Genomic DNA, 23,769 nt, shown 5'->3' with positions numbered 1-23,769 from the left:
TTAAAAATATGTTGTTTTTTTTTTAAACAGTTCCAGCGTGATTTTTTTTTAAGAACATGCCTCGCGGGCGCCATCAAGTGGTACAAGTGGGCATCACCAAGACATTTCTTAGATATAGAGTGGAAAAATATCAATGATTTTTTTCTGGGATGAATTAGTTTTAAAGTATTTTCTGGGTTTAAAAACGTCTTCTGCGATGGAGAGTCAGTAGCAGGAGACGCAGGAGTTAATATGTAGCTTCGAAGAGAACCAGTTGATTCGGGAGGTGCTGATCCACTTCACATGCAAAGAGTCAAATCCAACAAAAACCGTAGCGGATCCTCGATAAAACCCACAAACCTCGGTTTCGTCACGGCGCCTCCATGGTTCCTCCGGATCTCAAGGCACAGTCATGGAGAAGATTCTTCATGGCGTGGATTCTGCTGCTTCTCTCAAAGCTTATCTCACTGGAAAAATACTGGAAGACGAGTCATGCATCCGAGCATTCTGGGTAAAACATTCGTCTTAACATTGCTTTTGCTTCAGACGGCGGATCTGAGGTCGTATGTACAGTTGGACGCGGACGTTAAAATACTGAGGGACCTGGAAAAGAAATGTCAAGTCCTGGCGTGGTGGACGGACCCGTGATCTTCTGATGCATCATGGGAAGTAGAGCCAGGACCGACACCTCGATAAAGTGCGTCTAGACGTCGAGGGTCAGTCCACTTTGAGATATCCGTTCGCGTTGCTCGTCGACCCGCCGCCGTCGTCCGACGGACTCTTGGACCAGCCGTCCTCGGGCCCCTCGTGGAAGCGGAGCCTCAGAGTCCTGCGGATGACCCAGCGCTCCACGATGAAGGAGGCGCAGAACCAGGGCACGGCGTACTCGGCCGTGATCAGGCCCATGAAGTTGTAGCGGAACTCGGAGTAATCCCAGGGGCAGGCGTTGAACTGGCGCAGCAGGAGCCCCGTCCCGAACTCCCACAGGTAGGTCCAGAGCGTGTAGATGAGGCAGCGCAGCAGCGCCGGCAGGCGACCCCGCAGCGCCAGGTACATGCGCTCCACGATCAGGATGCAGGTGCCGTAGATGAAGAGCGCCCAGACGCTGGTGACGCCGGGGAACTTCCAGTTGCAGTTCACCACGAACTCCCAGGCGGCGGTGAACATGACCTCGCAGAAGTAGCCGTGGATGGCGTAGAGGTACCAGCGGGACAGCGCCGTCAGCGGCGCCGGGGCCTCGGCGGCCGCCCTCGTCATTCTCGCTTCGGTCCGGTCGACTCCACTAAATCTGAAACAAGAAAAAGAGTTTCACTCTATACTGGATTTTGTTCTGATGCTTTGCCGCCCAGCAATCCAATCACAGCGGTTGAAAACTTTTCACACAGAAACACGTATGAAGAATTCAAACACAGGATCGTAGCGACAAATCTGCCATCTTTAAATAGAACAGTGTGTAGAGCGGCATCATGGGAGTTCAATGTTTTATCGGCACCAACTGTAAGGTATTTGCTGTAATTAGTTCTAAGTTTTTGCGTGTGCGTCTGCAATATGGCAAAGGATCACTGTGAATTGAATACTTTTTTTAGCATTTGAAATACATTCAAACAGCAGGTGGCACCAGCGTCAAAATGTTGTCCGAACGCAAATACTTGCTACGATAAATTAACATATTTAGTCAAACCGTTGACTCTAGTTTAGTTTTGTAACTTAATTTATTTCAGATAATTCAGACTCACGAGCTAAAATACCTGGTAAATGTTTATTAGTCATTGGGTCCACAATTGGATGTATTGGAATATTTCATGGGGGTCTTCTGCCCCCCTACAATCAACAAAAAAAGGCTGAAATGACCCTGACCAAGTATGTAACTCATAAGGTTAACATCGTGTTGTGTGTCGAAGGTCTATGGTCTTGTATTTTGAAGGTCCATTGTGTTGTGTGTTGAAGGTCAATTGTGTTTTGTGTTGAAGGTCTATGGTCTTGTGTGTTGAAGGTCCATTGTGTTGTGTGTTGAAGGTCAATTGTGTTTTGTGTTGAAGGTCTATGGTCTTGTGTGTTGAAGGTCCATTGTGTTGTGTGTTGAAGGTCAATTGTGTTTTGTGTTGAAGGTCTATGGTCTTGTGTGTTGAAGGTCCATTGTGTTGTGTGTTGAAGGTCTATTGTGTTGTGTGTTGAAGGTCTATTGTGTTGTGTGTTGAAGGTCTATGGTCTTGTGTGTTGAATGTCCATGGTCTTGTGTGTTGAATGTCCATGGTCTTGTGTGTTGAAGGTCCATGGTCTTGTGTGTTGAAGGTCCATTGTGTTGTGTGTTGTAGGTCTATGGTCTTGTGTGTTGAAGGTCCATTGTGTTGTGTGTTGAAAGTCTATGGTCTTGTGTGTTGAAGGTCCATTGTGTTGTGTGTTGAATGTCCATGGTCTAATGTGTTGAAGGTCCATTGAGTTTTTTGAAGGTCCATTGTGTTGTGTGTTGAAGGTCCATTGTGTTGTGTGTTGAAGGTCCATTGTGTTGTGTGTTGAAGGTCCATTGTGTTGTGTGTTGAAGATCTATTGTGTTGTGTGTTGAATGTCCATGGTCTAATGTGTTGAAGGTCCATTGAGTTTTTTGAAGGTCCATGGTCTTGCGTGTTGAAGGTCCATTGTGTTTTGTGTTGAAGGTCCATTGTGTTGTGTGTTGAAGATCTATTGTGTTGTGTGTTGAAGGTCCATGGTCTTGTGTGTTGAAGGTCCATGGTCTTGTGTGTTTAAGGTCCATGGTCTTGCGTGTTGAAGGTCCATGGTCTTGTGTGTTGAAGGTCCATGGTCTTGTGTGTTTAAGGTCCATGGTCTTGTGTGTTGAAGGTCCATGGTCTTGTGTGTTTAAGGTCCATGGTCTTGTGTGTTGAAGGTCCATGGTCTAGTGTGTTGAAGGTCCATTGTGTTGTGTGTTGAAGATCTATTGTGTTGTGTGTTGAAGGTCCATGGTCTTGTGTGTTGAAGGTCAATTGTGTTGTGTGTTTAAGGTAAATTGTGTTGTGTGTTGAAGGTATATGGTCTAGTGTGTTGAAGGTCCATTGTTTTCTTTGAAGGTCCATTATGTTGTGTGTTGAAGGTCCTTGGTCTTGTGTGTTGAAGGTCCATTGTGTTGTGTGTTGAAGGTCTATGGTCTTGTGTGTTGAAGGTCCATTGTGTTGTGTGTTGAATGTCCATGGTCTAATGTGTTGAAGGTCCATTGAGTTTTTTGAAGGTCCATTGTGTTGTGTGTTGAAGGTCCATTGTGTTGTGTGTTGAAGGTCCATTGTGTTGTGTGTTGAAGGTCAATTGTGTTTTGTGTTGAAGGTCTATGGTCTTGTGTGTTGAAGGTCCATTGTGTTGTGTGTTGAAGGTCAATTGTGTTTTGTGTTGAAGGTCTATGGTCTTGTGTGTTGAAGGTCCATTGTGTTGTGTGTTGAAGGTCTATGGTCTTGTGTGTTGAAGGTCCATTGTGTTGTGTGTTGAATGTCCATGGTCTAATGTGTTGAAGGTCCATTGAGTTTTTTGAAGGTCCATTGTGTTGTGTGTTGAAGGTCCATTGTGTTGTGTGTTGAAGGTCCATTGTGTTGTGTGTTGAAGGTCCATTGTGTTGTGTGTTGAAGGTCAATTGTGTTTTGTGTTGAAGGTCTATGGTCTTGTGTGTTGAAGGTCCATTGTGTTGTGTGTTGAAGGTCAATTGTGTTTTGTGTTGAAGGTCTATGGTCTTGTGTGTTGAAGGTCCATTGTGTTGTGTGTTGAAGGTCTATTGTGTTGTGTGTTGAAGGTCTATTGTGTTGTGTGTTGAAGGTCTATGGTCTTGTGTGTTGAATGTCCATGGTCTTGTGTGTTGAATGTCCATGGTCTTGTGTGTTGAAGGTCCATGGTCTTGTGTGTTGAAGGTCCATTGTGTTGTGTGTTGTAGGTCTATGGTCTTGTGTGTTGAAGGTCCATTGTGTTGTGTGTTGAAAGTCTATGGTCTTGTGTGTTGAAGGTCCATTGTGTTGTGTGTTGAAGATCTATTGTGTTGTGTGTTGAATGTCCATGGTCTAATGTGTTGAAGGTCCATTGAGTTTTTTGAAGGTCCATGGTCTTGTGTGTTGAAGGTCCATTGTGTTGTGTGTTGAATGTCCATGGTCTAATGTGTTGAAGGTCCATTGAGTTTTTTGAAGGTCCATTGTGTTGTGTGTTGAAGGTCCATTGTGTTGTGTGTTGAAGGTCCATTGCGTTGTGTGTTGAAGGTCCATTGTGTTGTGTGTTGAAGATCTATTGTGTTGTGTGTTGAATGTCCATGGTCTAATGTGTTGAAGGTCCATTGAGTTTTTTGAAGGTCCATGGTCTTGCGTGTTGAAGGTCCATTGTGTTTTGTGTTGAAGGTCCATTGTGTTGTGTGTTGAAGATCTATTGTGTTGTGTGTTGAAGGTCCATGGTCTTGTGTGTTGAAGGTCCATGGTCTTGTGTGTTTAAGGTCCATGGTCTTGCGTGTTGAAGGTCCATGGTCTTGTGTGTTGAAGGTCCATGGTCTAATGTGTTGAAGGTCCATTGAGTTTTTTGAAGGTCCATTGTGTTGTGTGTTGAAGGTCCATTGTGTTGTGTGTTGAAGGTCCATTGTGTTGTGTGTTGAAGGTCCATTGTGTTGTGTGTTGAAGGTCAATTGTGTTTTGTGTTGAAGGTCTATGGTCTTGTGTGTTGAAGGTCCATTGTGTTGTGTGTTGAAGGTCAATTGTGTTTTGTGTTGAAGGTCTATGGTCTTGTGTGTTGAAGGTCCATTGTGTTGTGTGTTGAAGGTCTATTGTGTTGTGTGTTGAAGGTCTATTGTGTTGTGTGTTGAAGGTCTATGGTCTTGTGTGTTGAATGTCCATGGTCTTGTGTGTTGAATGTCCATGGTCTTGTGTGTTGAAGGTCCATGGTCTTGTGTGTTGAAGGTCCATTGTGTTGTGTGTTGTAGGTCTATGGTCTTGTGTGTTGAAGGTCCATTGTGTTGTGTGTTGAAAGTCTATGGTCTTGTGTGTTGAAGGTCCATTGTGTTGTGTGTTGAAGATCTATTGTGTTGTGTGTTGAATGTCCATGGTCTAATGTGTTGAAGGTCAATTGAGTTTTTTGAAGGTCCATGGTCTTGTGTGTTGAAGGTCCATTGTGTTGTGTGTTGAATGTCCATGGTCTAATGTGTTGAAGGTCCATTGAGTTTTTTGAAGGTCCATTGTGTTGTGTGTTGAAGGTCCATTGTGTTGTGTGTTGAAGGTCCATTGTGTTGTGTGTTGAAGGTCCATTGTGTTGTGTGTTGAAGATCTATTGTGTTGTGTGTTGAATGTCCATGGTCTAATGTGTTGAAGGTCCATTGAGTTTTTTGAAGGTCCATGGTCTTGCGTGTTGAAGGTCCATTGTGTTTTGTGTTGAAGGTCCATTGTGTTGTGTGTTGAAGATCTATTGTGTTGTGTGTTGAAGGTCCATGGTCTTGTGTGTTGAAGGTCCATGGTCTTGTGTGTTTAAGGTCCATGGTCTTGCGTGTTGAAGGTCCATGGTCTTGTGTGTTGAAGGTCCATGGTCTTGTGTGTTTAAGGTCCATGGTCTTGTGTGTTGAAGGTCCATGGTCTTGTGTGTTTAAGTTCCATGGTCTTGCGTGTTGAAGGTCCATGGTCTAGTGTGTTGAAGGTCCATTGTGTTGTGTGTTGAAGATCTATTGTGTTGTGTGTTGAAGGTCCATGGTCTTGTGTGTTGAAGGTCAATTGTGTTGTGTGTTTAAGGTAAATTGTGTTGTGTGTTGAAGGTATATGGTCTAGTGTGTTGAAGGTCCATTGTTTTCTTTGAAGGTCCATTATGTTGTGTGTTGAAGGTCCTTGGTCTTGTGTGTTGAAGGTCCATTGTGTTGTGTGTTGAAGGTCTATGGTCTTGTGTGTTGAAGGTCCATTGTGTTGTGTGTTGAATGTCCATGGTCTAATGTGTTGAAGGTCCATTGAGTTTTTTGAAGGTCCATTGTGTTGTGTGTTGAAGGTCCATTGTGTTGTGTGTTGAAGATCTATTGTGTTGTTTGTCGAAGGTCCATGGTCTTGTGTGTTGAAGGTCCATGGTCTTGTGTGTTTAAGGTCCATGGTCTAATGTGTTGAAGGTCCATTGAGTTTTTTGAAGGTCCATTGTGTTGTGTGTTGAAGGTCCATTGTGTTGTGTGTTGAAGGTCCATTGTGTTGTGTGTTGAAGGTCCATTGTGTTGTGTGTTGAAGATCTATTGTGTTGTTTGTCGAAGGTCCATTGTGTTGTGTGTTGAAGGTCCATTGTGTTGTGCGTTGAAGGTCTATTGTGTTGTGTGTTGAAGGACCATTGTGTTTTGTGTTGAAGGTCCATGGTCTTGTGTGTTGAAAGTCCATGGTCTTGTGTGTTGAACGTCCATTGTGTTGTGTGTTGAAGGTCTATAGTCTAGTGTGTTGAAGGTACATTGTGTTTTTTTAAGGTCCATTGTGTTGTGTGTTGAAGGTCCATGGTCTTGTGTGTTGAAGGTCCATTGTGTTTTTTTAAGGTCCATTGTGTTGTGCGTTGAAGGTCTATGGTCTTGTGTGTTGAAGGTCCATTGTGTTGTGTGTTGAAAGTCTATGGTCTTGTGTGTTGAAGGTCCATTGTGTTGTGTGTTGAATGTCCATGGTCTAATGTGTTGAAGGTCCATTGAGTTTTTTGAAGGTCCATTGTGTTGTGTGTTGAAGGTCCATTGTGTTGTGTGTTGAAGGTCCATTGTGTTGTGTGTTGAAGGTCCATTGTGTTGTGTGTTGAAGATCTATTGTGTTGTGTGTTGAATGTCCATGGTCTAATGTGTTGAAGGTCCATTGAGTTTTTTGAAGGTCCATGGTCTTGCGTGTTGAAGGTCCATTGTGTTTTGGGTTGAAGGTCCATTGTGTTGTGTGTTGAAGATCTATTGTGTTGTGTGTTGAAGGTCCATGGTCTTGTGTGTTGAAGGTCCATGGTCTTGTGTGTTTAAGGTCCATGGTCTTGCGTGTTGAAGGTCCATGGTCTTGTGTGTTTAAGGTCCATGGTCTTGTGTGTTGAAGGTCCATGGTCTTGTGTGTTTAAGGTCCATGGTCTTGCGTGTTGAAGGTCCATGGTCTAGTGTGTTGAAGGTCCATTGTGTTGTGTGTTGAAGATCTATTGTGTTGTGTGTTGAAGGTCCATGGTCTTGTGTGTTGAAGGTCAATTGTGTTGTGTGTTTAAGGTAAATTGTGTTGTGTGTTGAAGGTATATGGTCTAGTGTGTTGAAGGTCCATTGTTTTCTTTGAAGGTCCATTATGTTGTGTGTTGAAGGTCCTTGGTCTTGTGTGTTGAAGGTCCATTGTGTTGTGTGTTGAAGGTCTATGGTCTTGTGTGTTGAAGGTCCATTGTGTTGTGTGTTGAATGTCCATGGTCTAATGTGTTGAAGGTCCATTGAGTTTTTTGAAGGTCCATTGTGTTGTGTGTTGAAGGTCCATTGTGTTGTGTGTTGAAGATCTATTGTGTTGTTTGTCGAAGGTCCATGGTCTTGTGTGTTGAAGGTCCATGGTCTTGTGTGTTTAAGGTCCATGGTCTAATGTGTTGAAGGTCCATTGAGTTTTTTGAAGGTCCATTGTGTTGTGTGTTGAAGGTCCATTGTGTTGTGTGTTGAAGGTCCATTGTGTTGTGTGTTGAAGGTCCATTGTGTTGTGTGTTGAAGATCTATTGTGTTGTTTGTCGAAGGTCCATTGTGTTGTGTGTTGAAGGTCCATTGTGTTGTGCGTTGAAGGTCTATTGTGTTGTGTGTTGAAGGACCATTGTGTTTTGTGTTGAAGGTCCATGGTCTTGTGTGTTGAAAGTCCATGGTCTTGTGTGTTGAACGTCCATTGTGTTGTGTGTTGAAGGTCTATAGTCTAGTGTGTTGAAGGTACATTGTGTTTTTTTAAGGTCCATTGTGTTGTGTGTTGAAGGTCCATGGTCTTGTGTGTTGAAGGTCCATTGTGTTTTTTTAAGGTCCATTGTGTTGTGCGTTGAAGGTCTATTGTGTTGTGTGTTGAAGGTCTATTGTGTTGTGTGTTGAACGTCCATGGTCTTGTGTGTCGAAGGTCCATTGTGTTGTGTGTCTCGAAACTTCATAAACATTTGAGATGTATGAACTTTCTTTGGGGTCTTCTGCCCCCCCCTTGCGCCCCCTTTTTCCTTCACCTGGTCAAGTTTCCTGTCACCCTATAGCCTTCACGAGAGGTCAGTAGTCCACTTGCTAAGTACTTAAGTCAGTTGATCTTGGTCAAAATTGGACAAACAAAAGTATTAGTTGACTTGTGCCTTTGTTGTATGTTAGCATTAGCACGTTAGCATGAGTCAGGATCAAAGGAGGAACATACGAGTGGATATTTATTTTTATTTAAGAAGATGGTGTTGGCGACTCCAGCAGCTGAGGCGGCGTCTTATGTAACATATACGACTATAAATACGACTTTAAATCCAGCAGCTCTGGGGCGTCAGAGAGTCCCACACAAGCAACCATCATCAATAAAGTGAGCATCAAAGAACGAGTGTTTCCTCCGCTACACAAAAGCCTCTGGAGGAAAGTGTGTCATAACGGCAGCGATTACACAACTGCTGGTTCAGAGCGAGGCCAGCAGAACAAAAAGCCCGTTTGAAGAACAAAAGCACTTTTTTTTATCCTGCTTTGGTCTTCAAAGTCGCGCCAGACTGGGCCGAGAGGGATTAGAACCTTTTCTTTTTCCCAAACATGGAACAAACGTTTCCAGCCCGACGAAAACGACCCCCCGCGACCTTTGATGTGTCGTTTCTGGGTCTCGCCAGAAACACCTTCTCATGTCGCAATGTGTCGTTTGTTCGAGTCAAAGACTATTTCAGAATTTTCGGTCGTGATCGTGAAATATATTCAGTACATGTTTAAGTTCAACACTAATCTACTGCTAATAAATCAAATATTTAAATTTTGATTTTTTTTTTTTTATTAGAATGTTGTTGTTTTTTAAGCATTAAATATATATTTTTTTGATAATTTGATTCAATTATTTCTGTTAAAAGGAACAGGATGTGTTTTTGTTGAATAGTTTAAATTTTAAAAGTCAAATATTTACAAAATGAAGGATTTTATTTTATCTATTTCATTTATTTATACATTTGTTTTTTTAGTGTGCTCAAATAATTACAAATCCAATCAAATGTATTTTTTATCAGTTTTTTTTACATGTAGAGTTTTATATTTTAACTCTTATAATTAAAAAAAACATTTACTAAATACATTTTCTTCAATTCGTAGCCTTTTCATTTAAATATAAAACGTTGGTATAATTTTTAAATACAAAATGAAGGATTTTATTTTTTCTATTTCATTTATTTATTCATCTGTTTTTTTTAGTGATCAAATAATTACAAATTAAATCAAATGTATTTTTTTTTATCTTTTCTTTTTACACAAAGTTTTATATTTGAATTCTAATAATTAAAAAAGATTTACTAAATTACATTTTCTTTAATTCGTAGAGCCTTTTAATTTAAATATACAACCTAGTCTAAAATTTAAATAAACCATAATTTATTAAATATGTTTTGTAATTATTAGAATTAGAATATCAAACTCTTTAACAGATTAAAAAAATAATGAAACCTTTCAATATACAAATTGAATTAAATTATAACATTTACATAAAAAATAAGTTTGAACATTTAAAATGTTTAATATTCAAAATTCAGATCACACTGATTTACTTAGATTAATTGCGCACAATACTGACAGAAATTATTAAAGAATCATATTTTCCGTCATTACTTTCACAGTAGAACTGTAGACCCGGTCAAACCCATGTAGAGACGGCGTTTGCACTCATTTCCATACTGGCCAATTGTGTAGTAGCTGCAGTTACACTGAGATACACTAGGGGGAGCCATTCTGTAATATCGACAATCTAAAGCAGGCTTTAAAAGAAAGATATGAATTTTTTAAACAACAATAAATGATACAATAAAACAGCCAAATCAAAATGTCTTTATAGACTATAGAGGAATGAAAGACCAGACTAAACACCACGATCAGATATGGTTCTCTTTCTGCTGGTGAACTCTTAGTTTGGTTATTGCTCCAGTGCTCCTGGTTAAATCACTCGCCCACCCATCGCTTCTGTGTTCAACCAAAATATTGATGAGGAGGATCGTGCGAGTCGAGCGGCTCCTGCTGTGGCGCCTCGTTCCGTTGAGCAACACCAGGTTACATCAGAGCTGGAATGAACTGGACTTCCAACTCGCCATGTGGGGCGACAGAGTGGAGGTTTGAACTTGAGACAAAAGGTGATTCAAAGGGTTGGATAAGAACCGGGGAAAAGAGCCCGGCCAGGGGCCACATTCAACCTTTTGTCAGTATTTACACGGCTCTTGTGGAGTCAGGGCTAAACTGACCCTCCAGCTCCGTGAGCCGGAACCGCCCGTTTTTTAAGGACCGGTACTGGTTGTTAAACGGGCCACACAGACAGAAAAATAGATTCATATAATTTATCTTCTATTGATTATTACTGCCTGAAATGTACTTTATTTAGACAAAAAAAAGATGGTATTTTCTCTGAAGTAGCATTTACTCTCGACACGTTGAGGTCAAGTTTGTTCCAAAAATGAACCTGTAAACTATTAAAACATTAGGAAAACATTAACTTCATATAGGATTTATTTGTACAGTTTTTATCTGAAGGTCGTCTGTGAATATAAACATTAAACAAGGTTGGGGACTCTTTAGTTCATTTTAAATAAACCTGCTGCTAATAATATATAATAATATATAATTAATATTGATATTTAATTCCTAAATATAACTTTTTTTGTGTATTTATAACAACAAAGAAATAAAGTAAAAATACAGTCAGGCAGAGTTATTTTTAACATCTTGAACGACAATTATTTTAAAAATACTTTTTGTGTGTTTTAATTAAAAATGAATATTACAATGTAAATTAATTAAAGTATTCTGTCATCAAATGTCCATTTATAGGTTATTTTCGATCAGGATAGGTTTTATAACCAGTCATGTAAGAACAAAACAGGATTTTTGTTAAAAACCAAACTGGATTTATTTTGTGGTGAAGTGAAAAAAATATTTCTCATTCTTTTTTCTATTTTTAGGTTTTCTTATGTTTGAAAAAAGATCAGTTTCTCAAATGATCACAGTCTTATTATAAATTACAAACTACATATATATTTTAAAATAAACATAATTTCTTTATAACCAAAAGAAAATACACAAACACAAGAACTGATATAACATAAAGAACATACAAATCAAATCAACATTTTTTCTAACTTCATTCAAAGCATCATTACAACAATAAACTTCATCCTGACATGTTCCTAAAAACCCTCATCAGGGTCTCGACGAGATTATCTCTCGGCTCACGTGGGACTCGAGCGTGGATTCGATTACGTCTCCGTCGGTGAAAACCAGGATGAATGCGGCGTCGACGGAGGTGATGGGAAGGACACGGGCGGAGAAAATGTCGACGGCAGCACTAAAAACGCACAGATCGTGATGAAGTGCGGCTACAATTACCGTCAAACTGCAAGCTGGCGCTTTTTCTATCGCCGCCATGACGCGGATCTGTGTCCACGGGGAGGAACTCAGGCAGGAAGAGGCGCTTTGATGACATTATTGTTTTTTTAATAACGGTTATATTGCAGAAGTTATAGTTTGTGTCATCGAAATAGAAATATAACAATTTTAACACAAATGAGTAGATTTTTGTGTTTGCAAGAATCTGTTGAAACGATGAGTTTGTTTTGAAACCAAAATAAGTCCAAACATCAGCTTTATAAGCTGCTGTAGTCACTGTATCCTCTCGTCCTCAGTTGTAATTGCTTTCATTTATTTTCAAACAAAAAAAAAATGTCCAAACATCAGCTTTAAAAGCTGCTGGAGTCACTGTATCCTCTCGTCCTCAGTTGTAATTGCTTTCATTTCTTTTCAAACAAAAAAAAAATGTCCAAACATCAGCTTTAAAAGCTGCTGGAGTCACTGTATCCTCTCGTCCTCAGTTGTAACTGCTTTCATTTGTTTTCAAACCAAAATATGTCCAAACATCAGCTTTAAAAGCTGCTGGAGTCACTGTATCCTCTCATCCTCAGTTGTTATTACTTTCATTTGTTTTCAAACAAAAATATGTCCAAACATCAGCTTTAAAAGTTGCTGGAGTCACTGTATCCTCTCGTCCTCAGTTGTAACTGCTTTCATTTGTTTTCAAACCAAAATATGTCCAAACATCAGCTTTAAAAGCTGCTGGAGACCATTGTATCCTCTCATCCTCAGTTGTAACTGCTTTCATTTGTTTTCAAACAAAAATATGTCCAAACATCAGCTTTAAAAGCTGCTGGAGTCACAGTATCCTCTCGTCCTCAGTTGTAACTGCTTTCATTTGTTTTTAAACCAAAATATTTCCAAACATCAGCTTTAGAAGCTGCTGGAGTCACTGTATCCTCTCGTCCTCAGTTGTAACTGCTTTCATTTGTTTTCAAACCAAAATATGTCCAAACATCAGATTTAAAAGCTGCTAGAGTCACTGTATCCTCTCGTCCTCAGTTGTAATTTATTTCGTTTGTTTTGAAAGCAAAATATGTCCAAACATCAGCTTTAAAAGCTGCTGTAGTCACTGTATCCTCTTGTCCTCAGTTGTAACTGCTTTCATTTGTTTTCAAACCAAAATATGTCCAAACATCAGCTTTAAAAGCTGCTGGAGTCCATTGTATCCTCTCATCCTCAGCTGTAACTGCTTTCATTTGTTTTCAAACAAAAATATGTCCAAACATCAGCTTTAAAAGCTGCTGGAGTCACAGTATCCTCTCGTCCTCAGTTGTAACTGCTTTCATTTGTTTTCAAACCAAAATATGTCCAAACATCAGCTTTAAAAGCTGCTGGAGTCACTGTATCCTCTCGTCCTCAGTTGTAACTGCTTTCATTTGTTTTCAAACAAAAATATGTCCAAACATCAGCTTTAAAAGCTGCTGGAGTCCACAGTATCCTCTCGTTCTCAGTTGTAACTGCTTTCATTTGTTTTCAAACCAAAATATGTCCAAACATCAGCTTTAAAAGCTGCTGGAGTCCATTGTATCCTCTCATCCTCAGTTGTAACTGCTTTCATTTGTTTTCAAACAAAAATATGTCCAAACATCAGCTTTAAAAGCTGCTGGAGTCACAGTATCCTCTCGTCCTCAGTTGTAACTGCTTTCATTTGTTTTCAAACCAAAATATGTCCAAACATCAGCTTTAGAAGCTGCTGGAGTCACTGTATCCTCTCGTCCTCAGTTGTAACTGCTTTCATTTGTTTTCAAACCAAAATATGTCCAAACATCAGCTTTAAAAGCTGCTGGAGTCCACAGTATCCTCTCGTTCTCAGTTGTAACTGCTTTCATTTGTTTTCAAACCAAAATATGTCCAAACATCAGCTTTAAAAGCTGCTGGAGTCACTGTATCCTCTCGTCCTCAGTTGTAACTGCTTTCATTTGTTTTCAAACCAAAATAAGTCCAAACATCCGCTTTAAAAGCAGCTGTAGTCACTGTATCCTCTCGTCCTCAGTTGTAACGGCTTTCATTTATTTTGAAACCAAAATATGTCCAAACATCAGCTTTAAAAGCTGCTGGAGTCACTGTATCCTCTCATCCTTAGTCATTGTCTGGATCTTACGCGTAAAAGGACAATGACTGCTGCCATCTAAAGGCCAGAGGTTTAAGTGCAACACAAAAACACAAAAAAACAACACTGTGAATAACAGCATGTTAATTGTAAATCCAAGTTCCATTCACTACTTAAAACCTTTTTAATCTTGTAATTTTTCCACCATATTTAGTATTTAAAAGCTTATTATTCTCATTTATTTCGCTACTTTCAAGAATATATCTCATGTTTTCCTTCAATATGTATTTATATTAAAGCTTTCTTTTGATAGTTGATGTTTTTTTACCAATTATTATCTCAAATAAGTGTATTTAATACACACTTTATTGAAATATAAGCCATAAAAGAACTATGATAAGAAACCAAAGATGATTTGAAAGCAAAAAGAAATACATTTAATTATATAAAAACACTGTATTTTCCTACGAACTACCAGTCAGTAAACATTCTCATGTTTTATTCACGACACTAAGCCTTGGTTCAATATTCCATTAACCCCTGCGAGCCCCAAGAACCCTTGAGCAGGACATAAATAACCCGGCGAGGACAAGGGTTGGCACCGAAGTAAAGGCTCGTATAACTTTATGGAGGCCATCGTTTCTATACATGCGAGGTCACGCCCGAGCGTCTGAGAAGAAACGGACGAAGCTAAAGGGTTTTATGTCGTATTGATTAGATAGAAAGAATGGGAGCTAACATCTGAACTGACTATTGAGATGAAAAAACGTGGATATGATGATATATTTATTTAAACATGTAGCTCAGATGCATCTCCTGCTTTAAGCAGTAGTTAAAATCCACCTACAAAATATACAAATATTGAAGAAATTGGACCATTTTGTCCCGAAAGAAATCCTTGGAATTCTGTTTTTATAGATAATCTAACTTTTAACAAAGCAAGTCGCAAGTGGATAAACATGTATATTTTTGAAACTTTCTATAACTAGACGTATTGATTCTGATGATGTCGGCTTTTTATTGATGCTGCTTTCATTTGATTTCAAACCAAAATATGTCCAAACATCAGCTTTAAAAGCTGCTGGAGTTGCCGTATCCTCTCGTCCTCAGTCATCCCCGTATTTCATTGTTACTTTAACGAAATATGTCCAAACATCAGCTTTAAATGCTGCTGGATTCAATGTATCCTCTCGTCCTCAGTCATCGCCAGGACCTCAATTTAACGACTGCTACCATGCAGCAAAATGTGTTCAAACACCAGCTTGAAAACGAGTGACCGTATCCTCTCATCCTCAGTCATCGCCGGATTTCACTGTTACTTTAAAAAAAATGTCCAAACATCAGCTTTAAAAGCTGCTGAAGTCAATGTATCCTCTCGTCCTCAGTCACCACCTGGATCTAGCGGGATTTAGTTTTTCTTTTAGCTGCGGAGGATGTAATGACTGCAGCCATCTAGAGGCCATCAGTTTAATTGCAACACAAAAATGAACAAACGCAGTCAACATTTGTCAATTTTAAATAAAAATAATAATAAAGAAAAATATGTCTTTATGTAAACTTTAATTAAATATAAACCATAAAAGAAGCATGATAAAAATAAAACATAACAAAAAAAAAGGAATAGTTTTGTTTAGTTTTTTTGTATAAATTTCTGTCAAAAACTACTAAGTATCACAAAGACCAGTGGTTTGTAATAAACCGTTTGTTAATAAAGTTTTCCGATGACATCATATGGCCCTCGTCCCTAGAGTCCACTCGACAGTCCGGCTCGTCTCCCCACAGACCCATCAAGTGCTCAGGGTTCACTGAAAGACCCGGCGTCGCGCTGGCTAAGCCCTCTGTCCTCAATACATGTGGGTCACGGCCCGGAGATTAGAAATCTTGGAGCGAGAGAGGAAAAAAAAAGCAGCAGATTTACAGACTTGGGTGATCACGGCCTGACGGTCGTACGTTAATCTGCTATTAGACGAAGAGGATTTACGATCAATCACCCGGAGATGAATAATTTAAGCTTCCTCTTCATTTCAGAACCAAAGATTCCTGAGAAGAGTCCGGGAACTGGAGCGGAAAAGTCACCTGACTCGGAGCCCGGACAAACATGTACTAGTGGAGTATTTCTATGGTGCTTTAACACAGATTTAACTAGTTAAATTAGAATTTAAAAGGTATATTTATGGAGAAAAGTATCATTTATAAGGAAATTATAGAATAGAATGTCAAAAAAGATTAGATTTTCAGCTATAATAGCAATTATATGTGTCAATTAATCCATTTAATACATTATATACAGTATTTATTCCTCAATATAAGTGTTGTTTACATGGATTTAAACCGATGCAGACTTCATCGACCCATCAGATCGATCATAATAAACGCTGGAACATCACAGGAGAGCGAGTTAAGTGCATTATAGCAGGAAGTCTACCTACACTATAAATGTGGGACGGACATTATCTCTCCTTCAACTGAAGGAAGTAGAAATAAAAATAGGACTAACATGATTTCGGAGCCAAGACATGAGCAAGCGATCGCCGAGAAAAACCCACCAGAATCAACAACGAGGGAAGATTGAGAAGGAAAATAAAATGGTTTTATCCGAGTTTTATCGTAGGATTGCTAACGAAAGATGAATTTATGTGTTGTTTATAAAGGTTTATAACAAAAAAATTTAGTTTTGTTACGGAAATCCCAATTAAAAAAAACGTTTTTATGGAATTCAGTGAGAAAACAATAACATATTCAACAATATAACATATTTTAAAATAAGATACAACATCAACGACAAATCCTATGTATAAGACATGTTAAAAGACTGCGTAGGAAGTTTAAAATTAAATATGTGAAGCGATAAAACACGAGAGGATAAAACAATAAAGTCAATGATAAATGAGTTTCTTAAGGAATTCCGCATAAAAAAAAATACTATTAGCCTCATTTATATTAAAACAACATCATCATCTGCATATCTTATATTTATGTAAGATAATATGAAGATACTTTGGTTTGTAAACATCACATCATTGTATCCAAAGTCATTTTATTCTGTCCCCGAGTGCGCATGCGCAGCATCATTCCTCCTCTGTGTGCAGTGCGGAACATTTTGGGTTTTAAAATAAATAAATAAATGCATTTACAGCATTTTTAAATGTATCTTATATTAATTTGTCATGTTTCTCACAAGTGTAATACATTAAAATAGCGTAAAGAATAAGTGTTTTTTTAAGCCTCGATTTCATCTTAGCAGGTGCATGTGTTGATAAAGACACACTTTTGTGTATTAAAATGTACAATTACACGCGAGTATCATCGAGTATTTGTGTAGTCGAGTTGAAGTGTGTGTTCATTATAAAGTAACGTGTCGTTGTACCTTCAAAACCAGCGCTGGTTCTCTGGCCGGACGGTCGCAGCTCGACGCACGGATCGTGCGGGTGAGTCGTCGTTCGTGTGTCGGTGTCTCCCCCCCTGGTGTGTGTCCGGTCCTCGGTGTGTGTGTGTCTGGTCTCCGGTGTGTGTGTCTGGTCTCCGGTGGAAATTGACACATTTTTTTACTGGACTGCAGCAGCATCGGCGGCACATGCTCAGACGCACTCGCGCAGCGCTGGCATCTTTTGTTAACCCTTTCCGCGCCGCCGCCCCGTGATGACGCCATCAGCAACACTTTTATTTGATTTTTAGTCCAATATTTTTACATTCGTGGAGTAAAACAAAGATAAGCAATTATCGACTGACTTAACGCATTTTAACACAAAAATAAAAATGTAATAATTAAAAAAAATAGCAGCTAGCTCGCTATTATGCTAGTTTGTATTAGTAGTTTTGCTTTTCTTAGCTCATAACAGTATTTTTTAACTTTCCTCTTCACTATACATTTAAATTAAAACAAACAACAGAACTTAATTTACTGTATTTACGACTATTTTGTTAATAATAATAAGCTTTAAAAGCTACTGGAGTCAATGTATCCTCTTGTCCGCAGTCATGGCCAGGATCTCAATTTAACGGCAGCTACCATGTAGCGAAATATTTCGAAACATCAGCTAAAAAAAGGAGTGACCGTATCCTCTCATCCTCAGTCATCGCCGTATTTATTGTTACTTTAGCAAACTATGTCTAAACATCAGCTTTAAAAGCTGCTTGAGTCAATGTATCCTCTAGTCCTCAGTCATCGCCAGGATCTCAATTTAACGACTGTTACCATGTAGCGAAATGTGTCCAAACACCAGCTTGAACACTAGTGACCGTATCCTCTCATCCTCAGTCATCGCCGTATTTTATTGTTACTTTAGCAAAATATGTCCAAACATCAGCTTTAAAAGCTGCTCGAGTCAATGTATCCTCTCGTCCTCAGTCATCGCCAGGATCTCAATACAACGACTGCTACCATGTAGCGAAATGTGTCCAAACACCAGCTTGAAAACTAGTGACCGTATCCTCTCGTCCACAGTCATCGCCGGATTTCATTGTTACTTTAGAAAAATACGTCCAAACATCAGCTTTAAAAGCTGCTCGAGTCAATGTATCCTCTCGTCCTCAGTTACCACTTGGATCTCGCGGGATTTCATTGTTCTTTTAGCTGCAGAGGATGTAATGACTGCAGCCATCTAGAGGCCATAAGTTTAATTGCAACACAAAAATGAACAAACCAGTCAACGTTTGTCAATTTTAAATAAAAATAATAATAAAGAAAAATATGTCTTATGTAAACTTTAATTAAATATAAATATAATAAATATTAAATTAAATATATAAATATTAAATACAATTTAATGTATTTATGACTATTTTGTTAATAATATTAATAATAAACTGTTAAAAGTTAGCTTAGCTATAGCTCGTAGCATAGCATTTGAAAGAGCCACGGCGTTCATCTTGTATTGTAAATAGCATTAATAATATCATTTTAAAAATAGTAGTGTTTTTTCAGGAAGAAGTTCATAGAAAGTGTTAATAATAATAATAATAAACTGTTAAAAGTTTGGGAGTAAGCTTAGCTATAGCTCGTAGCATAGCATTTGAAAGAGCCACAGCGTCCAACTTGTATTGTAAATAGCATTTATAATATCAATTAAAAAATAGTATGTTTTTTTCAGCAAGAAGTTTATAGAAAGTGTTAATAATAAAAATAATAATAAACTGTTAAAAGTTTAGGAGTTAGCTTAGCTATAGCTCGTAGCATAGCATTTGAAAGAGCCACGGCATTCATCTTGTATTGTAAATAGCATTAATAATATCATTTTAAAAAGTAGTATGTTTTTTTCAGGAAGAACTTTAGAGAAAGTGTTATTTAGGAAAAATAGAATGAAAGTAATGGAGTCGCTTTAAGCGAAAGTTAAAATCCTGTTTGATTATTTTGTCTGACCTTTTTCCAGGAACAGTCTGACCTTCGCTCGTGTGCACAACAGTGTTGTGTCTCACTCGCTAAGATACGAAACGACGTTGAACTTTAGTTCCTGTCGCAACATAAATCTAAAGGACTGAGTATCTTTTTTTTTAACTGTCACTGTAAAGCAAATGAAAATGTAAATCTAAATACTATACTTGCTAACTTAGCTTGTCGCTATCATTGCTAGCTTCAGTCAATCTAAAGTAAACAACTTAATATCTTTGAAAAATTCATAATAATCTACGTTCCAAGCATTTCTAAAGCAGTAAATTCATATTTATTATTATTTATTTTAGGTTTTTAAACATCTTGAAGATGACAAGAACATGTTGAAGTATCAATTACACATTTAAAATACACAACCCATCCTTGAGTTCAAACAATAGCCCATATATAAATATTTAAAATCTTCGTGGTCTTCCGAGCGGAACCGGAGAAGACAACGGGTTAAAAAATTCATGGGATTCGTACCCCTTGGGCAAGTGTCACGGACCCTTCTGCGGGGGGTCGCCTGAATTATTCGTGACCCGACAGGCGTCACTCACCTGATTGGGTCGACCTTGAGCCTCGACCTCGACCCGCTCCGGCGGCACAGCTGCTCCGGATGAAACTGCTGCTCCAGGATCAGGTTGTTGCGACGAACAGATGCTGCGAGGATTACGAGGGAAATTGTCGACGACGTCCGTGAACGTTAGGTTTAATCGTGAGCACAACACACACAGTTGTTGGATAGGATGTCTTACAAAATCGATATTTTAAAAAGTTTTAAGATTAATACTTTTGAATATGTCTTTAAACGTGTTATTTTATATTAAAACATTTTTTTTTTTTCATCTTCGAGCGTTACGGGTGGTAAATTCTACCTGATATACAAGGGCAGAAATATTAGGCAAGTTGTATTTTTGAGGATTAATTTTATTATTGAACAACAACCATGCTCTTAATTAACCCAAAACACTCATTAATATCAAAGCTGAATATTTTTGGAAGTTGGAGCAGGGCTTTTTTAGTTTTAGCTATTTTAGGAAAATATCTGTGTGTGCAGGTGACTATTACTGTGCATAATTATTAGGCAACTTAACAAAAAACAAATATATACCCATTATAATTATTTATTTTCACCAGGGAAACCAATATAACAGTTCAACAATCACAAATATACATTTCTGACATTCAAAAACAAAACAAAAACAAATCAGTGACCAATATAGCCACCTTTCTTTGCAAGGACACTCAAAAGCCTGCCATCCATGGATTCTGTCAGTGTTTTGATCTGTTCACGATCAACATTGCGTGCAGCAGCAACCACAGCCTCCCAGACACGGTTCAGAGAGGTGTACTGTTTTCCCTCCTTGTAAATCTGACATTTGATGAGGGACCACAGGTTCTCTATGGGGTTCAGATCAGGTGAACAAGGAGGCCATGTCATTAGTTTTTCTTCTTTTAGACCCTTTCTTGCCAGCCACGCTGTGGAGTACTTGGATGCGTGTGATGGAGCATTGTCCTGCATGAAAATCATGTTTTTCTTGAAGGATGCCGACTTCTTCCTGTACCACTGCTTGAAGAAGGTGTCTTCCAGAAACTGGCAGTAGGACTGGGAGTTGAGCTTGACTCCATCCTCAACCCGAAAAGGCCCCACAAGCTCACCTTTGATGATACCAGCCCATACCAGTACCCCACCTCCACCTTGCTGGTGTCTGAGTCCTCTCTGCCCTTTACCGATCCAGCCACGGGCCCATCCATCTGGCCCTTCAAGACTCACTCTCATTTCATCAGTCCATAAAACCTTAGAAAAATCAGTCTTGAGATATTTCTTGGCCCAGTCTAGACGTTTCAGCTTGTGTGGTGGTCGTTTTTCAGCCTTTCTTACCTTGGCCATGTCTCTGAGTATTGCACACCTTGTGCTTTTCGGCACTCCAGTGATGTTGCAGCTCTGAAATATGGCAAAACTGGTGGCAAGTGGCATCTTGGCAGCTGCATGCTTGACTTTTCTCAGTTCATGGGCAGTTATTTTGCGCCTTGGTTTTTCCACACGCTTTTTGCGACCCTGTTGACTATTTTGAATGAAACGCTTGATTGTTCGATGATCACGCTTCAGAAGCGTGGCAATTTTAAGAGTGCTGCATCCCTCTGCAAGATATCTCACTATTTTTGACTTTTCGGAGCCTGTCAAGTCCCTCTTCTGACCCATTTTGCCAAAGGAAAGGAAGTTGCCTAATAATTATGCACACCTGATATAGGGTGTTGATGTCATTAGACCACACCCCTTCTCATTACAGAGATGCACATCACCTGATATGCGTAATTGGGAGTAGGCTTTCGAGCCTATACAACTTGGAGTAAGACAACATGCATAAAGAGCATGATGTGGTCAAAATACTCATTTGCCTAATAATTCCCTGTAATGATGCTAGCGGTTAGCGGCTAGCTAAGTTTACATACATAGCATTCGGTTCCAAATTTTCTATGCGTTACAAGACAGTTGACTCTGACTTTTGTTAGTATTTATCGGGATAGAAAACGTTTGTATTATTCTGACAGGTTTTAGTACCATTTTGGATCAAATTCCATAAAAAAAAAGAAAAGAAAACTTTAAAATTCTGATTCAAATGTTTTGGAATTTGTTATTAAATTATTAATATTAACAGTTTTCCATTTGGTAATAAGTCACGTGATGTCAGGTTAATAACAAGTTAACCAAATCTACTGAAACTGACCAGGTCTTTTTTCCCAGTAATCGATCCCCTTCAACTGACCTTGTCTTGTCTGTGTTACTGTTTGCTGGAAAAACAATTTCCCGAAGGAGACCTCCAGAGGAATCAATAAAGTTTATCTATATATCTATCTGTTATTCCCATATTGGATCCCCTGCAACTGACCTTGTCTATTTCTATTCCTAACTGGATCTCCTGTGACTGAAAATGCTCTTTTTTTTCGTTATTCGATCCCCTGCAATCAACCTTGTTTTTATTTTCCTTATTCCATCCCCTGCAACTGACCTCGTCTTTTTATATATTTATTGGATCCCCTGCAACTGACCTTCACTTTTTCTATATTTATTGGATCCCCTGCAACTGACCTTCACTTTTTCTATATTTATTGGATCCCATGCAACTGACCTTCACTTTTTCTATATTTATTGGATCCCCTGTAACTGACCTTCACTTTTTCTATATTTATTGGATCCCCTGCAACTGACCTTCACTTTTTCTATATTTATTGGATCCCCTGCAACTGACCTCATCTTTTTCTATTTATCATTGGATCCCCTGCTACTGACGTCGTCTTTTTCTATATTTATTTGATCCCCTGCAACTGACCTCGTCTTTTTCTATAATTATTGTATCCACTGCAACTGACCTTCACTTTTTCTATTTCTTACTGGATCCCCTGCAACTGACCCTTTCTTTTTCTACATTTATTGGATCCCCTGCTACTGACCTCGTATTTTTCTATTTATCATTGGATCCCCTGCAACTGACCTTGTCCTTTTCTATATTTATTGGATCCCCTGCAACTGACGTCGTCTTTTTGTACATTTATTGGATCCCCTGCAAATGACCTCGTCTTTTCCTATTTATCATTGGATCCCCTGCAACTGACCTCGTCTTTTTCTATTTATCATTGGATCCCCTGCAACTGTCCTTCTCTTTTTATATTTCTTATTGGATCCCCTGCAACTGGCCTTCACTTTTTCTATATCTATGTATCCCCTGCAACTGACCTTGTCTTTTTCTATATTTATTGGACCCCCTGCAACAGACCTTCACTTTTTCTATTTCTCATTGGATCCCCTGCAACTGACCTCGTCTTTTTCTATAATTATTGTATCCACTGCAACTGACCTTCACTTTTTCTATTTCTTACTGGATCCCCTGCAACTGACCTTTTCTTTTTCTACATTTATTGGATCCCCTGCTACTGACCTCGTATTTTTCTATTTATCATTGGATCCCCTGCAACTGACCTTGTCCTTTTCTATATTTATTTGATCCCCTGCAACTGACCTCGTCTTTTTCTATTTATCATTGGATCCCCTGCAACTGACCTTGTCTTTTTCTATATTTATTGGATCCCCTGCAACTGACGTCGTCTTTTTGTACATTTATTTGATCCCTTGCAAATGACCTCGTCTTTTCCTATTTATCATTGGATCCCCTGCAACTGACCTCGTCTTTTTCTATTTATCATTGGATCCCCTGCAACTGTCCTTCTCTTTTTATATTTCTTATTGGATCCCCTGCAACTGGCCTTCACTTTTTCTATATCTATGTATCCCCTGCAACTGACCTTGTCTTTTTCTATATTTATTGGACCCCCTGCAACAGACCTTAACTTTTTCTATTTCTCATTGGATCCCCTGCAACTGACCTTGTCCTTTTCTATATTTATTTGATCCCCTGCAACTGACCTCGTCTTTTTCTATTTATCATTGGATCCCCTGCAACTGACCTTGTCTTTTTCTATATTTATTGGATCCCCTGCAACTGACGTCGTCTTTTTCTACATTTATTGGATCCCCTGCAAATGACCTCGTCTTTTCCTATTTATCATTGGATCCCCTGCAACTGATGTCGTCTTTTTCTACATTTATTGGATCCCCTGCAAATGACCTCGTCTTTTCCTATTTATCATTGGATCCCCTGCAACTGACCTCGTCTTTTTCTATTTATCATTGGATCCCCTGCAACTGTCCTTCTCTTTTTATTTTTCTTATTGGATCCCCTGCAACTGACCTTCACTTTTTCTATATTTATTGTATCCCCTGCAACTGACCTTGTCTTTTTCTATATTTATTGGACCCCCTGCAACAGACCTTCACTTTTTATATTT

At 38.9% G+C, this 23,769-nt stretch overlaps 1 protein-coding gene across 1 annotated transcript; it reads right to left on the bottom strand.

The window, feature by feature from the left end:
- Window positions 1–47: 47 nt before the first annotated feature.
- Window positions 48–17,117, bottom strand: tmem229b (transmembrane protein 229B). The gene is made up of 2 exons (XM_087779811.1): window positions 16,921–17,117; window positions 48–1,267 (listed from the first exon to the last, which is right to left on the bottom strand). Exon 2 carries the CDS (start codon window positions 1,234–1,236, stop codon window positions 697–699), a length of 540 nt encoding a protein of 179 aa, XP_087635937.1. The 5' UTR covers window positions 1,237–1,267; window positions 16,921–17,117; the 3' UTR covers window positions 48–696.
- Between the last annotated feature and the right edge of the window lie 6,652 nt (window positions 17,118–23,769).

This window comes from Callionymus lyra, chromosome 18 (genome assembly GCF_982586985.1).
Source record: "Callionymus lyra chromosome 18, fCalLyr1.hap1.1, whole genome shotgun sequence".
Taxonomy (NCBI): Eukaryota; Metazoa; Chordata; class Actinopteri; order Syngnathiformes; family Callionymidae; genus Callionymus; species Callionymus lyra.
The sequence above is the reverse complement of the archived record's forward strand: the minus strand, read 5'-3'. Positions and strand labels throughout refer to the sequence as shown.

Bases quoted from the DNA above. Each gene is read 5' to 3' on its own strand.
- tmem229b (XM_087779811.1), bottom strand. From the start codon at position 1,236: ATGACGAGGGCGGCCGCCGAGGCCCCGGCGCCGCTGACGGCGCTGTCC.